General features: G+C 44.1%; 1 protein-coding gene and 2 long non-coding RNA genes across 4 annotated transcripts; 1 reads left to right on the top strand and 2 right to left on the bottom strand.

Moving 5' to 3' along the window:
* Nucleotides 1-1,257: 1,257 nt before the first annotated feature.
* Nucleotides 1,258-12,924, bottom strand: LOC113037172 (sine oculis-binding protein homolog). Of its 2 annotated transcripts, none has more exons than XM_026193938.2 (7): nt 12,602-12,924; nt 9,785-9,914; nt 9,314-9,508; nt 8,147-8,298; nt 6,799-6,894; nt 4,685-6,631; nt 1,258-2,477 (listed from the first exon to the last, which is right to left on the bottom strand). In XM_026193938.2, the coding sequence occupies exons 1-6, from the start codon at nt 12,692-12,694 to the stop codon at nt 4,694-4,696; spliced, it is 2,604 nt and encodes an 867-aa protein (XP_026049723.1). In that variant the 5' UTR covers nt 12,695-12,924; the 3' UTR covers nt 1,258-2,477; nt 4,685-4,693. The 2 variants fall into 2 exon arrangements, with proteins under 2 accessions (XP_026049723.1, XP_026049724.1); XM_026193939.2 differs by having other exon boundaries at nt 4,685-6,610.
* Nucleotides 12,925-13,902: 978 nt separating this feature from the next.
* Nucleotides 13,903-14,691, bottom strand: LOC145420583 (uncharacterized). The gene is made up of 2 exons (XR_013901907.1): nt 14,154-14,691; nt 13,903-14,066 (listed from the first exon to the last, which is right to left on the bottom strand). It is a non-coding gene; the product is annotated as an uncharacterized LOC145420583 (long non-coding RNA).
* A 1,143-nt stretch (nt 14,692-15,834) lies between these two features.
* Nucleotides 15,835-17,787, top strand: LOC113006548 (uncharacterized). The gene is made up of 2 exons (XR_003269773.2): nt 15,835-15,972; nt 16,705-17,787. It is a non-coding gene; the product is annotated as an uncharacterized LOC113006548 (long non-coding RNA).
* The last annotated feature ends 534 nt before the right edge of the window (nt 17,788-18,321 follow it).

Here is an 18,321-nt window from a genome sequence, read left to right as displayed (position 1 = left end):
CCCCCCCAACATTTTTTAAAATAAAAACTTAAATAAATTAAATAAAAAAAACAAACAGCAGAAGTTTCTTTGATCTTAGAATAACTTTTATTTATTTCACTTTACAAAGAGGTCTTCACCAATGCTCTTATTTAATCTTTATTTGAATACAAACATTTTGTCAGATAGTGACTTTGACAGGGAAGGTCAGAAAGTACCTCTGGGTGAAGCAAGAAGCAACCAAACTTCTGGTAAAACGGGTTTTCTGTCAAAACTCTGAGGTGACACAGATACTGGGTGAGGTGAGGAAAGGCATCGATTAAACATGGTGAAACTAATGATGGCAGTTTGAATTGTTTACTTTTTGGCCTCTGCCGTCAGAGTCGGAGATCTCCTGTTGACACTGCAGCTATTTGTATGAAGTGATGTCATCACTGCGCCATACAAGCGAGAAAGTCCCCTTACCAGCCAAGAATGACACTGACTTAAAGGCATGATCTGTGGTGGGGGAAGTGGGCTGGAATGAGTGAGGAGACGGTGAAATGTGTTGCCACATATCCGTGCATGCACACACGCATGCCCACAAACGGATAGGTAAGTGATTTTGGAATGATGGCTGGGGTGGGCCACATCTGGCGGTATTCTAGCATCAAGCAGGTCAAAGGGACTGCTTAGTTTAACTCAGGGGAGTGCTGAGCTGTTCACTAAAAGGCGTTGAAATGCAGCTGACTGCACCCTTGGTTTGACACTGCTGTGAGTGTGGCAAATGGCAATATTTGAATTTAAAGATAAAATAATGGCGAGATGTAAAGGAAAAGCCGTCTGCTTGGCTTATCAGTCACATCAGTCTGATGGCACTGAGTGATTTGCGGAGATTGCATTGGGTTTCAGCAGACTGTCTTATGGCCTCCTGGTTCTTTCTGCTCAGGTGCAAAGTTACAAAGGCAAACAATGCCCTCTAGTGGGGCTACAGCATATTAACATATGGACAAGAGGCGTTTGAGAGTTCAGGCACTCATAAAATGAAAATCATCAAAGAAAAAGAACAAAACAAACAAACAAAAAAAGAAGAAATAAAGCATTTTTGTGAAAATCTACAGATGCTTCATCCATAAGTTAATATAACATCAAATAGTATCTGTGTCGACTACAAAACTGAAATCTTGCAAAGGAACAAGTGTTGACAAGCTGCTAAGTGATCTAGCTGGATCAAATCTCAATAGGTATCCCTGATAGCGGGAACTGTAATACTGATCGCTGCATACTACAGCATTTGATGCCTTTGGGTATAATACCACATTTGGTAATATTACAAGGTTGCTTTCCTTTTCAGAAACGGCTGATCAAAACCAGCATCATCCACAAGAAAATCAGAATTAGGATCATTCATTCATGAATGGCAGGGACGAAACATGCATGGCATTCGGTGCTGAAAGTGATTCAAACTCTGATTTGCTATGAGAGACTTGGTAGATTAGGTGAATATTGAATGAGGATCTGTACGTTACACATTCATGTACCAGCGTCATCAAGACGTCTAAAGTGTTCACAGACCATCTCAGCTACTATGTATCAGTAGGTGTACCCTCATATATTCAGTTTAAGTTTACATTGTTTAAGAGGAGGGGGAGGAGACTCTCCCCTGGGTTGTTAGGCTGCTCCATCATCTGTCTCAACAGCCTGGCCGGACTCTCGTCAGTGAGTAAACTGGATGAAGTCTTAATGTCAGCAGACTGTCTTTCTTCCCTTGGAGGAAGTGAGCTGAGTAGGGAATCACAGGCAATCACTTGTGAGGGATAAAACCTCAGAACTGGTGCGTACCGTATTTAGATTGGGCGGAAAGGTGGAGGAGAGAAGGGTATACTATATTCCTGGCTGTCGGTCAAAAAAATAAAAAAACTGATGAAGTCTGAGCCCCCGTCGGCCAGGTAACCCAAAACCTGGAGTGGGGAGTCAGCGTGGGATATGGGGAGAGGAACAATGCAGCTCTTTGTGCAAGCCGGGCAGAGAAAACAAACCGTTTCCCCTGGAAAGAGATCATGTTCAGGCTCCATCTGAGAAGACCACACAAGGCTGATCGGAGCCCTGTCTGCTGTGCGGAGCAGGGAGGGGAGGAGGAGGAGGAGGAGCAGCTCATCTGGGCTGCCACACTGACTCATGCGCGCATACACACTTTAGGGCAATGTCAGACAGGAAGAAGATCTGAGATGCTCCTTTTAAAGCGCTTGCTGAACACAATGTAACACACACGAGCCAGCGACAGCCTTTTGGTCCAAGACAAAATGTGTGACTGTGTTGTGTTCTTCCCCCATGTTGGCTTGTGATGACTTGGCCATCTGGACTTCTTCCTGGGTTGGCACCCTGCTGGTCTGCAGGCAGAGCAACACTCTGGTGGGCCAACAGGCTGAGGGACAGGCTAGAGGGTGTTAGCACTGGTGTTGTCCACAAGAGGGCATGGCACTGAATCTAGCACTGCCGTACAGTGCTAAACAGGGAGTCTGTTTATTAGATAGACAGGGTAGGAGTACAAAAAAACAAGAAACAGAAAGAAGGAAAGGGAGAAAGAGAGACAAAGTAAGTTGTGAGATATCATATATTTTATTCTGTGCAATTTCCATTTACACCATATGTTATATCAACCTCTGCAACCCTGGACACTCATTCCTTAATCTGCCCTTTCTATATAAACACTGAGAATGAACCTTTTAGTCATGTCAACACTCAGATAACTGTTGCACGGGGCACAATCAAACTAAGAACATCTGGCCTTTTTTTCCTCTCTTACACACACTTACACAGGCTTTCATTCAAACACACACATTAAACACAAACAGACACACACACACATGCACACGCACACACGTAAGGGCCAAACCAGGGTTCTGTACTCCCTCTGTCCCATTGCGTTTTAGTTTCAAACGCTCAGCGAATACCCATGTGGTGGGATCGGATTACACGGGCTATAAAATATCCCAAATAAAGGCAAGGAAAACTGAGACAAAAAAACTGGCTGTTTCCTGAGGTGAAATCCTCCAGTTGGCTCCTGACTCTGTCAGTGTGGGAGACTTTTCTTCTTTTTTTAAAAGACTTTTAGCAGTTCAGACAATAGAACAGGACAGCAATGTTTAGGTCAGAGCACAGAGGTGGCGAGCTAAAGTCACTCACATACGACAGCCAGCTCCCATTACACACAACACAAGGCCATAAATCCTTCTGCACAGCACAAGCGGCACACTGTGATTTCATATGTATTGGTTACTAAGGCAATGCATGGAGCCACAACAAATGACACAGAGTAAAGTGGGAACTCATTTAGTGAAAGGAAATCTTGTTGTGCTTCAACACAAAACATCTGGGAGTATGAGATAAAGGTTTATGTCGTGCATCCGCGACCAACAGCTATCCGTTTTTAACATAATTACGAAGGTGACCCCTGACCTTTTGAGGCTTGGAGTGCAATATGGAGAGAAAAGCAGGCCAGGTGAAATTTAAGCCACCTCTGTAATATCAGCGGATTAATCTCGGGACATACAGTAAAATGGTAACATGATCTTGTTATGATGAGATACCAGCTGGTGAGGATGACGGCTGGTGTTACAGCCCTTTGGACTAGTGACAAGTGAAATCAAGAGGGCCTTTGATTGGTCCAAAGTAAGGAGGCTTTCCTGCTGCATTCGAACAACAACATCTGGTTGGCAGAGGATAGCAGTGCTAAGTGAAGAAAAGGAAAATGACTGAAAAGGGATGGGGGGGGGACTCGAAACTTCTACATATGAGAGGTACGAGCCAAAGCCAGAACAGGGTGTCATTATGACATGTGTAAACGGATCGCTCTGGTTCTGCCCCTGTGTTTTTCTAATGAAGCCCCAGAGCTCTATCACAGCTGAGGGTTCACTCTCAAATTGCCGCGCCTTGTAGTCTGCCTGACAATCACCTCTGTCTCTACAGCACCCCAGAAAGATGTCTGCACTGCCTTGTAGTTACGGCCGCAAGGAGCAACAGTTTGACTTTATGGTCACACGGAGAATTGACCTATCTCTCTGTGTGAATGTCATTCTGGACAAGCTAACTCATAACCTCAAGGTCACATATTTGATTCAGCAGCAGCCATTTATCTTTGTCCAATACAATGAACCTTCTACTTTCTCCCACAGTCATTTTCTCCATCCATCTGAGAACAGACGTATACTCACATACCTTGGCAAATGGGAGCCTAAAGAAGAGGCTGCGATGCAAACAAAGAATTGTGACTGTCAGTCAGACTGTGGTGAAGTGATCGCCTTTCAAAGTGACTCTCACTGCCTGTGCCCTCCACCTCCTTCCCTGGTGTAACCTTAGAGCACTGGGGAGTGCCAGGTTACTGGGATTCTCTCTCTTTGGCGCCATGCTGTTTAGTGACCATGCGCATGCTGTTAGACCTGTGATTAAGCTTGCCCTCTGTATGTGCGAATGTGTGTGTCCACACATTTTCCAGTCCCTGGTTAAATGGTGTTTAAAAATAATTGCTGGTTTTTATTTAAACCAATGTGGAATACCACAGAGCGTTTAATGCAAAAAAAGTTGGTGTCAACTTGGTTTACTGTGACATTTATCTTGCCGATGTATCAGTAAGTCTGACTTCTGGTCTTTACAAGATATAAATTAAAAAAGCCATTAAAAACTGTGCTATCTGAATTTTGCCTCACTTTACATCAGAATCTCTTACCTCCATCCTCTACTTATTCTGATCTCTGATTCTTAGGCATCTCCTCTTCAGAGCTGGCTCCATGTCTATTGCACTGGGCACATTGGCAGGGCTCCGCAGACTACCCTTGTCCCTGAGTTTGGGCAAGAGCAATGGGCCAGTGGTCCCACCTATCTTTGGCGCTGTGGGCAGAGCGTAGGCATGGTCCTCATCAGAAACATGAGAGTCCTCTCCTATGTCCCGGACTACTGTTAAGGGCTCTTCTGACAGATTAACTTGCCCCTCAACCCGCACTGGGCTAACAACAGAACACTTGTTCTCTTTGATAGCCTCCAGCTCACTAAGTGACGGGTCAGGGGGCGGTGCTGGTAATCTCTGGGGTCGGGAGTCCGGAGTGGTAGTTGTTGGTGAAGAAGACATCCCATTTTGACCATGGTCCTGAGATTTTTGGGCAGAGGATGTGGCACCATGTGGATGGTTGAACTCCTTGGGGCTGGCTGGGGTGCAAGAAGGTGGAGTATGGGAGTCCTGGTGCTGGAAGACAGTGTCGTGTGAAAGTGATGGTGACAGAGGAGGTGTGGGTCTGATGATATTGTGAACCCCTGACCTGTTAACCTGCCCAGCTCCCAACTCGCCCAGCCCTGATAGGTCCACCACTCCATTGGTGCTGGGCTCTAACTTCACTTGAGTCCTTTGCAGAACCCTTTGGATGACTTGTCGCTCTGTCTGCTGATGCTTATATTCATTTATCCCGTCCGACCCCGGGGCTGAGCAGGGGGATTCGTTGCACTGGGCTCTGGGGGAGGATGCTCCACTTTGGGGTGTGGATGCTGGGGACAGAAATGGCCTCTCTGATTTAACCCAATCTGTGTCCCTTGTGTTCAGGTCACTTGGTGAGGATAGCCCTTGAGGCAAAGTTCCACCCATTTTGCTGACTACCAGTCTGCTGTCTGCCTCAGAAGTCTCTGGAGAAGATTGCCTGGTAGACCTGGATTGAGCCCTGTCCAGCAAATCTGGAACAGGCTGAATAACTCCGCTGTGACTTGGAGTTTCTAGGGATGTTTTAGGGGGGACTGGAATAGGGATAGGAATGGGTATCGGGACAGGTAGGGGTACAATGATGGGATAAGGCACCAGGACAGTGGGCTGGGGCAGAAGAGGGCTAAAAGAAGGAATACCAAAGTTCATCATGGGAGGCATTGGGACAGGACCTCTTGGCATCATATTCAGCGGAGGGGAGTGTAAGCCAGGAAAGTAGGCTCCTGGGAAGGGGTGTATCAGTCCAGGGGGATTCATGGATGAAGAAGTAGGGGGCTGAAGGTGAGGAGAGTGCGGAGCTCTGTGGATAGGGCTGGAAGGAGGGCCTGGATGTCTGGGAGGAGTGGCAAGGGGGCTTTTTAAGCCCTGAGCATGAAGGGGAGGCCTTATAAAGGGCATGGGGATTTGAGGTACTGGCTTTTGCTCCAGAGGGGGGCGAGGAAGAGGTGGAGGAGGAAGGGAAGCAGGATGGGGTGACACATCCACAGTTGAAGGAGGTGGGGGAGGCTGGATGGATCTCTCTAGGGTCCTTAGACCAGAGACAGGGACTTTTGAAGTAGAAGAGGATGCTTCTGAGGGAGACATGGAGGATTCTCCTAATCCACGGATTAGTGCAGGCCCTTTAGGGGAGAGGTTTCTATTACGGGCTTCCCCAGTACTGTTGTTGTTGTTCCAAGATTCTGGAGTGAGTAGCTTTTGCCCAGCTACAATGCTGTCTATCCTCCCCTCCTGATTGGTTCTGTTTGGGCTGGAACTGGTGCTGGTGAGAGCTGCGCGGGCTTCCCGGTAGAAAACATCCATCTTGTACTGGTTCAGACACTTGGTGCTGCAGAACTGGAGTCGCTCCTCACCAGATCCAAAGTCCAGGTACTCTTTAGTGTGACGAACATGCTTGCACCAATCGCATACCTGTGGCACAGGGGAGAGAGACTGTGGGGGGTCACTGAAGTGAAAGATTGTATGTGAAAACAGATCTTTGTGTAGAAACAGAAGATTTCCCCACTATTCCTGCTTGTTAAACCTTGTCATTTTCATCGCATATTTATATTAATATCTCACAGTGGAAAACAAAAGATGCATTGATAGTGTCCTCTTACTCTGACATTGGTGTTTATCTTCAGCACCAGTCTGGGCGAGTCCTCTGTATGGGGGTGCTGAGGGGATCTCTCACTATGGAGATCTTCATCTCTGGCCTGACAGGGGAAAACCACAGTGTGACAAACATCACATGAACTACCGTCAGTCAGGTTTCAGACAACAGTTCATCTACAAATACTACACTGGAATCACTCTGCGGTGTCTGGTCTCCAAATGTGAGCTTCTTACGTAACAAGTACAAAATATAGTTTTAAATAAATCGCCTTGTCATGAAGCATAGCATTAGTCTGAGCTTCATGCAACAACCAAGCCCTAAAGGTCAGTGCAACAAAAGAAAAGCTGTGTTGCGAAACTGATACAATTCTACAGCCAAGTGGGGAAATAATGCAGGTGATGTATTGTCGTATTATTAATGGTTCTGCCAGTATTAATATAGGAAATTCTTCTTGATTCATGTAAGCTGATCTCATGTGGATCTGAGTGCTCCCCCATCTCTGTGACCCATTGAGTCGTGTTGAGTTACGAAATATGAGGCAGCTGAAGGTAAGGTATGCACTGAAAGTGGACACCTCGCCCCAGGCCTCCTGGCCTTCCTCTCAGACAAGCAGCAACAAGCCAACAGAAATGCTTTCCTCCCTGCCTCCGAAAAACTAGAGGGCTTGTTGCGCGCAGTCTGTTCAGCCCCCCCGCCCTTGTGTCTCCGTTGTTGTGTGAATTCACCCACCACGCTCTAAACAACACTGAGGGTGAAAGCTGATATAGCTACTTGTCACCCTGTACCTCTACAGAAGGTATATCCATGTCGCAATGGAGGCTGAAAAATCACAGCAAGCGCATCAGAGCGTTTCTCTGTCGTTGCAGCACTCCTGTCCTCCAGACCAAAGCCACTTAATGGCTGGTCCCTTCTCCATTAACGCGAAACTGATACTAAGTGTCCCACACAAACTTTGACCTCCCTCCCACCATTCCTAAACTGGATCGACCATACGCACTAGGAATTGTGTTCTTAGAGATCCACCCTTTTTAAATTTCTGTAAATGAATCCATCAGTAATGACCTCACGAGATCAGGAGTATCTGTTTCTGCTAGTTTGTATACCTGCCAGAAACCACTTGATGCCCATTTCCCTTTGTGTGATGGGATGTGCCAGGGCTGAGGCAAACTGAATATAGAGTACCTGTGTTTGCTTAAATGTATATGGTTGTGTCAGACTGACTACTGAATTTACAGATTACTCATTATCATACAGATACCAGGATTTACAACACCTCACCAAGAAGAGGCCAACATGAATTGTTTTTGACCCTCAAATGTAATGATAATGTGCAGTACATTATATATACTAACCTTATTGCGTTTGAAGTAGGCCCGTCTGCAGGCAGCAAAACACTTCTCACTGCAGAAGCTCTTGAGCTCTGATCCCATACACAGAGAGTAGCGTTTTACACCTTCCTTCTGGCACCACACACATACTATCTGCACATTTTGTACATCTTCCACTGCAGGAGGGAAATCAGAAGAAAAGCTATGTTAGATAATCTTAAAAGCACAAGAATAGTGTGAAACAGCTACAACTGGGTGCTTTTTAGTCTCACAAAGGAGAGCGCACTAAACAGCGCGCATCCAGCTGTGATCTAAACTTCCTGTATGGATGTACCTCACACTGAATAAATCTCAGATTAATATTCTTCCAGGGAACACAGAGATCTTGCTGCATCCCTCTTATAACCTTCACTATGACAGCGCTGTTATTTATTTATCCATCTGTAACGGGTGAACCCATTTTATGCTTATATTCCTGTACATTTTAATCGTACAGCAGAATACCGACAGACTTACAATTCAAGCATTGTTAATCAGGGATGCCAAAAACCTTCAAACTAAAAGCAAAAGCCGCAATTTATTACCATATGTAGTGTTTGTTTTTCAAAAAAACAAAGTCCAAACAACAGAAGAATTACACAGTCTACACAGTATAAAAAGGTGCAGCAGCATTAGTTCTTCTGTTTAACTTACTTTACTCTTAATAGGCTACAAATGCTTACTGCATTGCACCATAATTGCATGCTGAGTTATCTCAGACTGTTATTACACAGTTATTACCTTTGCGGCAAACGTGGCTTATATCACGGGACACTTTACAGGTTATCTCTCTTTTTCAGAGCTTGTAGCACACAGAATTTCTCTTTATTTTGTAAAAGAATCTAATTTTTAATATACATAATTATTATATATTTACCTATAATAATTTTATATATAATATAATTACCGAAAGAGGCACCAAAGCAAGCTCAAACTACTGCACCTAGCAGGGATGTCTCTTTATCATTGCTCAGGAGTCTAGTAGGTAAAAACTGAACCTGCACCGTCTTCTGGAGCTTGACACTACACTCTGACGTGCTAGCACATGAATATCAAACTAATCATCAGGGTAGTAATACTAAAAGCATATGTATAAGGAACGCACAACAATCAACATTTAATCTCCTCATGTTTGCCCCTACAGCCTGCTACCTGCTGATGGCTTTATAAGGGGGACGATGACAGGGGCACTCTTGTGCTCCTTTGGGGTCGTCAAGGATGAGCTTGTTGAGGAAGAGGAGGGTGACGAAGACGGGATGCCGGAGCACTCTCTCTCTCCGCTCTTGTTCGGCAGGACCAAGTGGCTGACTTTGGTGTCCAGGCTTTTGGGTTTTGGCAAAGAGTTTTCTGCAAGACACAAACAGATTCCAGTGTTAACTTGAATTCGTCGAGTAACGTTACACCGTGCAGCAAATCTGCAATACGGCCTACATGATACTATAATAACTTTTTCACAAACAACAGATGTATCTGAATGAATGAAACTCGAGAAGTTCTGACTACAGGAAGTTATGTTTAGCAGATTTGTGCAGTGACTCAATATCTGCATTACAACCTGCAGAACCTGTTAGCGTAAATTTAAGAACACTGCACCAATAGTGAACCCTCGACGGCCGCCCTCACCTTTCAGCACAGACACATGCTGACGCCGTTCTCTGTAGTTTCTGATCTCGTTGGCCTCTGAATCTCTGAGATCTACCTTGTCGTAACCGTACCATCCAAGGAGTTCATTCATGGTGCTTTCTGCAAAAGTCTGCATGAGAAAAGAAATCAGTGATTAGTGATAATCTACGCATATGGATAACTGAGCTATGCCTGCCTACAAATAGGAAATTGTCAGCATGCATCTACGGGTTATTAATGGACATTTTTATCCTATGTTAAACATAATCAGACCTTCCTTCTCTGAATCAATGTGAGCGATTCTTTCTCAGCCACAGCCTGGTTGGAGAAATGAATAGGGGCACAGAGGAGTACAGTATGACACTTTTTCCATGATGTATTCAAGTTGTTTACTCTTGCTAAATCTGAGACGGAAAGGTTTAAAACCTAACACCAGTGTGAAATCTATGAATCATCCTTTGTTTATCTCTTTTAATTGGAAAAAAGAGGGAGAAAGAAAACTTTTCTCCACAGATGGGATGTGTGGTCTCAGTTTTTTTTTTTTATTACGACCAGATGAAAAAAAAATACAAAGGTCTCTCTCTTTATCCACCCACCTCTCTCTGTGGCTTTGGAAGAACTGGATTGGAGGAGAAACCTGATCCAGAATGGGCAGAAATCAGAGCGGGACACCCTACACCACAGCCAGGTCCCACGGTTCTCGGAAATGCCCCACTCTGCTCTCTTCTTCTCTTTCCAATGTCCACCACTCTCTCCCTCTCTCTTTCTCCAGCTTTCCCTGTCCCTCCCTTTGCCTCTTTTTCTGCCCCCCCCCCCCCCCCCCGCCACCTTCCATCTTCACCATCCTCCCCTCCATCCCAGCACCTTCCAGCCCTGACACCCGACACAGCACGGCCTCTCAGGTTTCACCCTTTTCCAGCACAGCCAGTCTGCTGTGGTGGTGGTGTTGTAGTGCTGTAGTACTGACTGCACATTCTTTCCCCTGCTTTCCTCACTCCGACCTCTGTTCTGCACTAGGGCCTCAAAGAAATGGATCTCTCCCTCGCTTGCTCACTTTCTGCTGTGTGTGTGTCTGGGAGAGTGTGTGGGTGAGTGCAAGCAGAGGTATCATATCCAGCTAAATATGCCTAACGATGATTAAAGTCAAGTATCGGGTGTCTGGTGCCGTGCTCGGGGTCTGACGTGGAGGGAGTAGGTCCGAATGTGGTGTTGAAACAGATGTATTACAGAGACAACACTGGGACGGACCTCAGCTGAGCTAGAACTCAGCTTGCCAGCCTTCCTGCCTGTATTTCCTCCACAGTCCCCCCCCCCCCCCCCCCAACCCCCTGCTTTTTCATCATTTGACCAGTTTTTAAGTTGCACATCTTATGGGATTTTACCCGATAATTTGAATCTTATATGCTTCCCATCATGCCTAATTTTGATATCTTGATGTTCTCCAGAAGTTCGACACTGATGGCAACTCTCCTACCGTATCTACACAAACAACCCAGTGCCACTTCTTTCTTTTTTTTTTCTTCTTGTGAACGAAAAGACGGGCAATATTTTTTCTTCACCCACCCCTCCACTTCCCACAATGTTGTTTTTGTTTCTTTTTGGCAGTTTAGACAAACATCTGCTTTGCGAGAGTGACAAGCCATATCCCAAACCACAAAGAGAGTTGCAGCCAAAGGCAACAAACTGGGGCCGACCCTGAGATTCAGCCCAGGCAGGCTTACATCAAGCGGGGATAGCGTTTCACATGTTTTGATTAAAATTAGTTAAGATGTAACTCTACACCTCCCCTGGATATCAAACGCTACAATCCAAACCACTTACACAAAAAGAGCACATTTCCTCTCTCACGAAGGCCAGAATACGACCCCCCCCCCCCCCCTAAGAAAATGACTTTTTCAAATTTTATTTCTCAGCTTCAGCTTGAAGAAGCCTCGAGTATTCCTTACCCCACCACAGTCAACAGTCTCAAATATCCAGTGTCCAAACCCAAACAAAGCAGACAACCCATGGATTAGTTTCCATGCAGTAACAGGCTCATAATAGTGGGAGGGAATCGTGCCTGTTACTGTGATTTAACTTATTACTGCCTATGCAGTGGCTCTCCTTCTACTCAAAGAACAGTGGGGAGATTCTTAAATGACATGTCATCAGTGAGCACTTCAAGCGGGAGCTTTCGTTTAATGTGATGTTTGCATTCTTTAACAGTCTGTGACAGTGATTTTAGAGCTTTCCCAAGGAGCGGGGCTATTTAAAGAATATAGATGCCCTGTCTCTTTTTCATGGGGGCAAGCCTCTGTGGTACAGCAAGTGAGCGCACCGCAGGAGCGGGGAAGAATTGACGCACATCTGGATCTCCGCTGGACAAGACTGCGCGTCCGGCCACAGCTGGCCTGACATGGCGTCACAAGAAGGCAGAGGTCAGACTACTCTTCAGCACTAACATTTATATAATCAGAAAATCCCGTGTCTGTCTTTGCGTCTGTTTCAACTTGTATTTATAAACACGTTTATTGATATTTTCCAGTTGTCTTCCTAAAGATGAAAACTTTCGAGGTTTTTCTTATTTTGCAATACAGCTTCACGCAGTAGGATATAATTGCTTACATAAAAGACAGAAAGCGAGCATTCATTAAAAGCATATATATTTTTTGATAGTATTCCCCGCACTGATTTGTGCGTAGCTGACTCACTCGCTGCTGTGTGCTGGAAGACGTGTGCGCAAAGAAGTTATCGCCCCGTCTCATCTGATTACAATAATAACAATAACAATAATAATAATAATAATAATTTTTCAGTGGCACACAAACCCACTCTCACCTTCATCTCCTGGTTGATTTCCCTCTTTACGGGGTGCGCGGGTTTCCTGCTGCGTTTATTTTCCGGTGGTCTCCCTTTCTCCATCTCTGGCATAGTCCCGGTCTGGCTGGATCCGTTGCGGATCAGTGTTGAGTGTCGGCTGGAGTAGTTTCAGTGGAGTATCTCAGAATGAAAGCTGTCACTCCTGGTGACAGCGGCTGTCATTCCCGGACGTCCGAGTCCCTCATTTGAGGCTTCACACCACTGAAGTCCACTGAACATGCGTGCACTGTGCGCTGGAGTGTCCGCCGCTGAACAATCTCAACTCCCTCTTTCCCACTTCTGTCAAGTTTCTACGGAAAACCAACATAGGTCTTCCGCTTTGGATTTTCAAAATATGACAACTGTCAACTGTTTCTTGAAAGCATATTAGAAACGAATCCGCAATTAAAAACAAAAACACAATTACGCCAATGATTTGCGTCCCCGCGAAAAATTTGGTTTCCAAATTTTAAACACTCTTGCGAGAAGTATTTTAACTTGACTGAAACATGAACCAGCAAAAAGTTTCTCATCAATTTAATTGCATTTGGTGGTTTTTGCAATATTTGAATGTTGCAGTGTTGGTATAATATAAAAAACTAATTACATCATAGCACGGTGCTCTCTCAAAGCTCATTAACTCTGTTCAAAACCTACTAAGGTTTATTATGTCATTTGTTTTGTAAAGATTAATTGGCCAAAATTATATGTTATCAGTTACTTAATGTTTCCCCTTCAGCTTTTATTATGAAAGGTGCATCGCCTGGTTACCGGTCTCATTCGTGCGCTCTCTGTGAGGGGAGGGCTTTGATTTGATGTAACCCAACACCTGGCACCCACCCCTCCCAAATCTCAACAGATACATTTCATAAGGAATGCAAAGACTGTGTTTTATCTGAGGGGGCACAGAACAAACACTGTCTCTAGACTCTTGTCTTAAAATAAAGAGATGAAAAGAGCGCTGCGAGTTAAAAAAGATACCAGAATGTTTGGAGCTTTCTCAAATGGCATCCGTCTGATCCGCGCCAGTCTGTGTACGAGCGTGTGCGCGCAACACCTAAAACGTCCACATTTGGCCTCTGAGCAATCTGGGCTTGAGGAAAAGTGCCAAATGCCCGAGGACAGGATTGTTCGTGTATGTCTGCGCACAGATGAATGTAAACATTTCCCACATGTTTATCGCTAATGCGAAGGCCAAAGAACTTATTTCCGTTTCTCTGCTGGTAATGAAAGCATTGAGGTTATCTGATTGCATTACGCACATAAACAAATTCAATTCGTTAGCTGTAACAACTTTTATTTTATAACTTTACTACAATTTTCCTCATTTTGTCCATTAACACGTTAACAGTGCAGTATGGCCTACATTAGGACAGTTGGTTTCCATTGCTCTTCTGCATCATTGAAAGCCTCTGTCTCGCAGACCTCACAGTGTCGCCGAGCTCTGTGCAGAGAGACAGACAGGTACAGACACAGCCGTGACAAGAGGGATAATTCAGAATTTTTTCCCCCCTCCTTGTCTCGAGTTTACCTCTGGTCTGCTCTGGTTTGAGGAATCCAGGGACCACGCTCGTGTAAACAGAAATCCGACCCACTGCGCAGGGTTTGGGTTTCGCCCCCGATGATGATACTCGATCCGTCCCGGCTTTGGGAACAGGGCTTATCTGATGCCTCACCCCCCTCCTTGCTCCCCATAACAGCGCACATCTGGTGCCTCTGCAGGGAGCGTTGTCCCTTTAGGTTCCTCTGGTGGGGGTGAAAGCTGGAATAAGAGCGCCTCACTATTCCCTCAAGAATCCACTTGCACAAATGACAGAGGACTAGAGAAAGTCTTTAGGTCTAAAGTTACAATCCTCAACATCTGGAGCGAATCATAAAAAGTTGTCCACTTTGTGTACCGTTACTTGCATTACCGTACACGGTCACATGATTAAAGCGAACGTATACCCTGCAATTTAGAAAACGACAATTTTGGTGTCTGTGTTCAGCGTTAATGGAGGGACATAAAAGTTTGATCCCCCTTGTGGTTTAGTGGTGTGTCCTCGCCGACAGAGGGCGACGTCTACCCATTAGTCTTGAATAATTGTGCAAGTGAATATAGCCCGGTGTTTTCCCTGCATCAAATTACATGCAAATATAGTCATCATGATAGGGGCATCTGTGTTACAAGCCTGGCTAAATACACCGACGTGTACCATGGAAAATGACTTAATTTGTCATTATATTCACATTTGCCTAAGCAGTTAGGGTAATTATATAGATATTCCAGCATTACTTTTACTCTGCATGGAGAAGCAAAACAACAGCCATAACAACAAAAACTGACTATATATATATATATATATATATATATATATATATATATATATATATATATATATATATATATATATATAGATAGATAGATAGATAGATAGATAGATAGATAGATATACTGTGAAGCAACAGGAGGATAGGTCTGGGTTAAGGATTTGATTTTATAGTCTATAACTTAATACAAAATGAATACAAAAATGCAATAAATAGATAGATGATTTTTTTTTTATCTATTAGAACAAAATTTCGAGAAGTCCAGATATTTAATAGTTTTTCTGAAAGCTTTGACACGGCCTCTATGAGGGAAAGCTTTTACCCTGAACACTAGGCGTCGCTGTTGCCACAATTATTTTATCAAACGTGCAGCGACTGCTCAACAGGTTGGACACTATTCATTTATCAGTTTGAATTTTTTTCGCTTTTTTCTCCGGGAACAGTAAAATTCTGAACAAAGCACCACATTCTTCAGCTCACAACAGACATCTCAATAATCAAAAATCAGGGAAAGCCCAAATCAGCAGCCCGACCCCATCAGCAGCCCGTCACCATGGCAACATGCAGGAAAAGTGTGGAGGTTTATTCAAGTGTTCAGAGAGTTTGTTCCCTGCGGTGGTAAAAGCGAAGTATGTTCAACAAGCCGCTGAGCAAGGTTTTTACACAGGCACACAAAGTAGGCAAACTCGGGATCGGGACGGAGCATGCGCGCCAATCCCACCTCTCCGAAAAATACTGTATTTATAATAAGCTTAAAACGAGCCATTATTGCGTTATTCTGGCCAAATTACCTTAGGTTATTATATTAAATTTTAAAACACTATCCCTAGCGTTGTCCCTAGCACACCGCTAGGGACCTTAACGTCACAGACCTGCAGCTGGTATAAAAAGCTCTGTCTGATCCAGCCTCCACATTAGAGAGAAGCAGCGTCTGAGAGCATCGTAAACCATCTGGCCAGGTTACAAAGAAAAAACAAATGTGCAAAATGACGAATGTTCAGCTAGGAGTGGTTTTGCTCGCCATATGTTTATCAACACAGGTAAAATGATCTTTATGTTACATTTAAACAGCATTTTAGCTGTGGGATTGATTTTAGTCAGCAGGGAGTAGTGGGAGTGTGTTTTTTAAGGGCTTGGGGGATTGTGTTTTTATTCATTGATGGGGGTGAAAAATAGTTGTGTAGTTTGTTTAACTTTAGTCGTGTTTTAAGACATTATATAAAGCGGCTGATAGTCTGGATTACAGCCGGCTAGACATGGAGATCTCTTGGGAAATTAACATGAGTCAGTCATCTTCCAAATTTGTGGCGTATCTTTGGCTCATTAAACTATTGTCCTTTTTTATTTGTATGTTTTCCCCTTTTTCACTTTTTACTTTTTAATGAGCGTGTGCTTGGGTGGATTAATGATTCAGGTGCTGCTTGCTGTCTACATTATGCAAAGGTGGAGGAAGAATCTAAAGTTTCTTTTAGATGCAGTCTGCCATAGGGAACATGACACTCAAGCACAGAACCTTGGTCTCTCTTTTCTTCTTGGTCACTAACCAATCCTGCTATGTTGTAAAGAAGAGTAAAGTGTTGCAAAAGAAAACTTTTTGTAAACACAGACTTACATTTTAATGAATTGATTTTGCCATAAAGTTTTTTTTCCTTTTGAATCTAACCTCCTTATTTTAATGTTCGTCAAAAAGCCTGAGGGAAGTTTACATTTGTTGGAAAAATAAATTTCTCACTCTGCATCCTCTTTTTTTCTACTTCTCCTTCCTCCAACAGATGGTCTCCTGGACTGCAATGGCAGCCAGCAACAACAGCACAGCTATGACAGCAGGGGGGAACTCCACCTACAACGCTACCACTACTACGGCCACAGACACCTTTGGCGGTCCAACCAACTCCACCTCCACTACTGGAGCGGGCGTCTCACTGCACACATGCACCTTCACTTTCTTGATCCCCTTCATCATGGCAGCCTTTCTCCTCCAAAGCTACTGTTGAAGCCCGGAGCCCACAGCCCCCATCTTCTCTGCCTCAACACTCCTCCTCACCTCCCACCCCATTATCCCATGCAGTCCAGCCTCTCTCAGAGACCACAAGACTAACATGGATGGGCTCTGCAACCTTTCTACGTCCTCCTTAAGTAATGCTAAAAAGTATGTAAGTCAAGACATTTCTTTTAACAAAAGGGGGGTTTAGCCTATAGCAGGAGATCATCACCAATCCAACTTCCTTCAGGATTCAAAAGGAACAGTGGTGCATCCAGCTTCCCTTTTTGGCTTGCATTTCCTTAGTCATGCCATCACATTTTGGAGATGCTCAGGGCTGCGGGTTTTCATGTCACGTGTCTCGATTGAAATGCGGACCACTTGAGTGTACAGAGGTTCTTTTTGTGGCTTCTAATCGACCTGGCAATCAATATCACAATGTGTTTTGTTTGTTAAAGTTTGGCAGTAGGAGGTTTGAGAAAAAAGTATGAGCCAGATGACCTCTTTAGTTGGTTTTACAAACAAAACAAAACAAAACAAAAAAAAAAATGGCTCTTCAGTCTTTTTATTAGAAATGTCATTGAGATGTATGTAGCAAAAAAGTTGCCACACGATGTGTCAGTTTTGCCTTGTGATTTTTAAAGAGCTGTGGTCTTTTACAATGAGGGTTTGATTGACACCTTTGCTCCCTTCATCCAACGGTTAGGTGCAGGAAATGAGTGTATGTGAAACCATATGGGAAGGGTTGATGTTACAATTCCCCCTTATAGTTTATATTTTGTATAAATGGAAATGTTGTACTGTTTATTAGTTTGCGTAAAGATCAATGAAGAAACAAAAATGTACAATAAATTATGAAAAACTACAACTGTAATCGCTTCTTTGATTCTCATTTTGTTGTAACATGGCTAACTTTCCTGAGGAAACATTTAACCAACTCTATCTAATCCTTTGGTTTTCCCGCCTCCAAACGTGCAGGCCATTTATCATCCTTGTGCAGTGTATAGAATTAAAGGGTGTGGTGCTATTTTATTCATCATTACTAAGCTGCCAGGCAGTCGAGACAGGCAGTTGCTGAGCTGCAGGCCAGAGAGATGGACTCAGCACTCCCTTGTGCCCCTAAAGATCTACTCTGGATTTGTGCCAGAGCAGTACTTACCTACTGGATACAAAACAATATCAGCCCCTATGGTGCTCTAGTGACGAACAACATTTAGACAGATGGATGATGAGTCTTCAATTTTGAGTTTATAAGAGGGAGGGAGGCCGTGCAACAGCTGATAACATGCACAAATGGGTTATTTCAGTCTGAAGTTTGAATACCATTATTTTTATCCGTCAATATCTGAAAGAAAAAAGATGATGTCAAAAACCTCTCCAGGGAACACAATGTCAAATTTGATTATGT

The sequence above is a fragment of the Astatotilapia calliptera genome, chromosome 15 (genome assembly GCF_964374335.1).
Source record: "Astatotilapia calliptera chromosome 15, fAstCal68.1, whole genome shotgun sequence".
NCBI lineage: Eukaryota > Metazoa > Chordata > Actinopteri > Cichliformes > Cichlidae > Astatotilapia > Astatotilapia calliptera.
The sequence above is the reverse complement of the archived record's forward strand: the minus strand, read 5'-3'. Positions and strand labels throughout refer to the sequence as shown.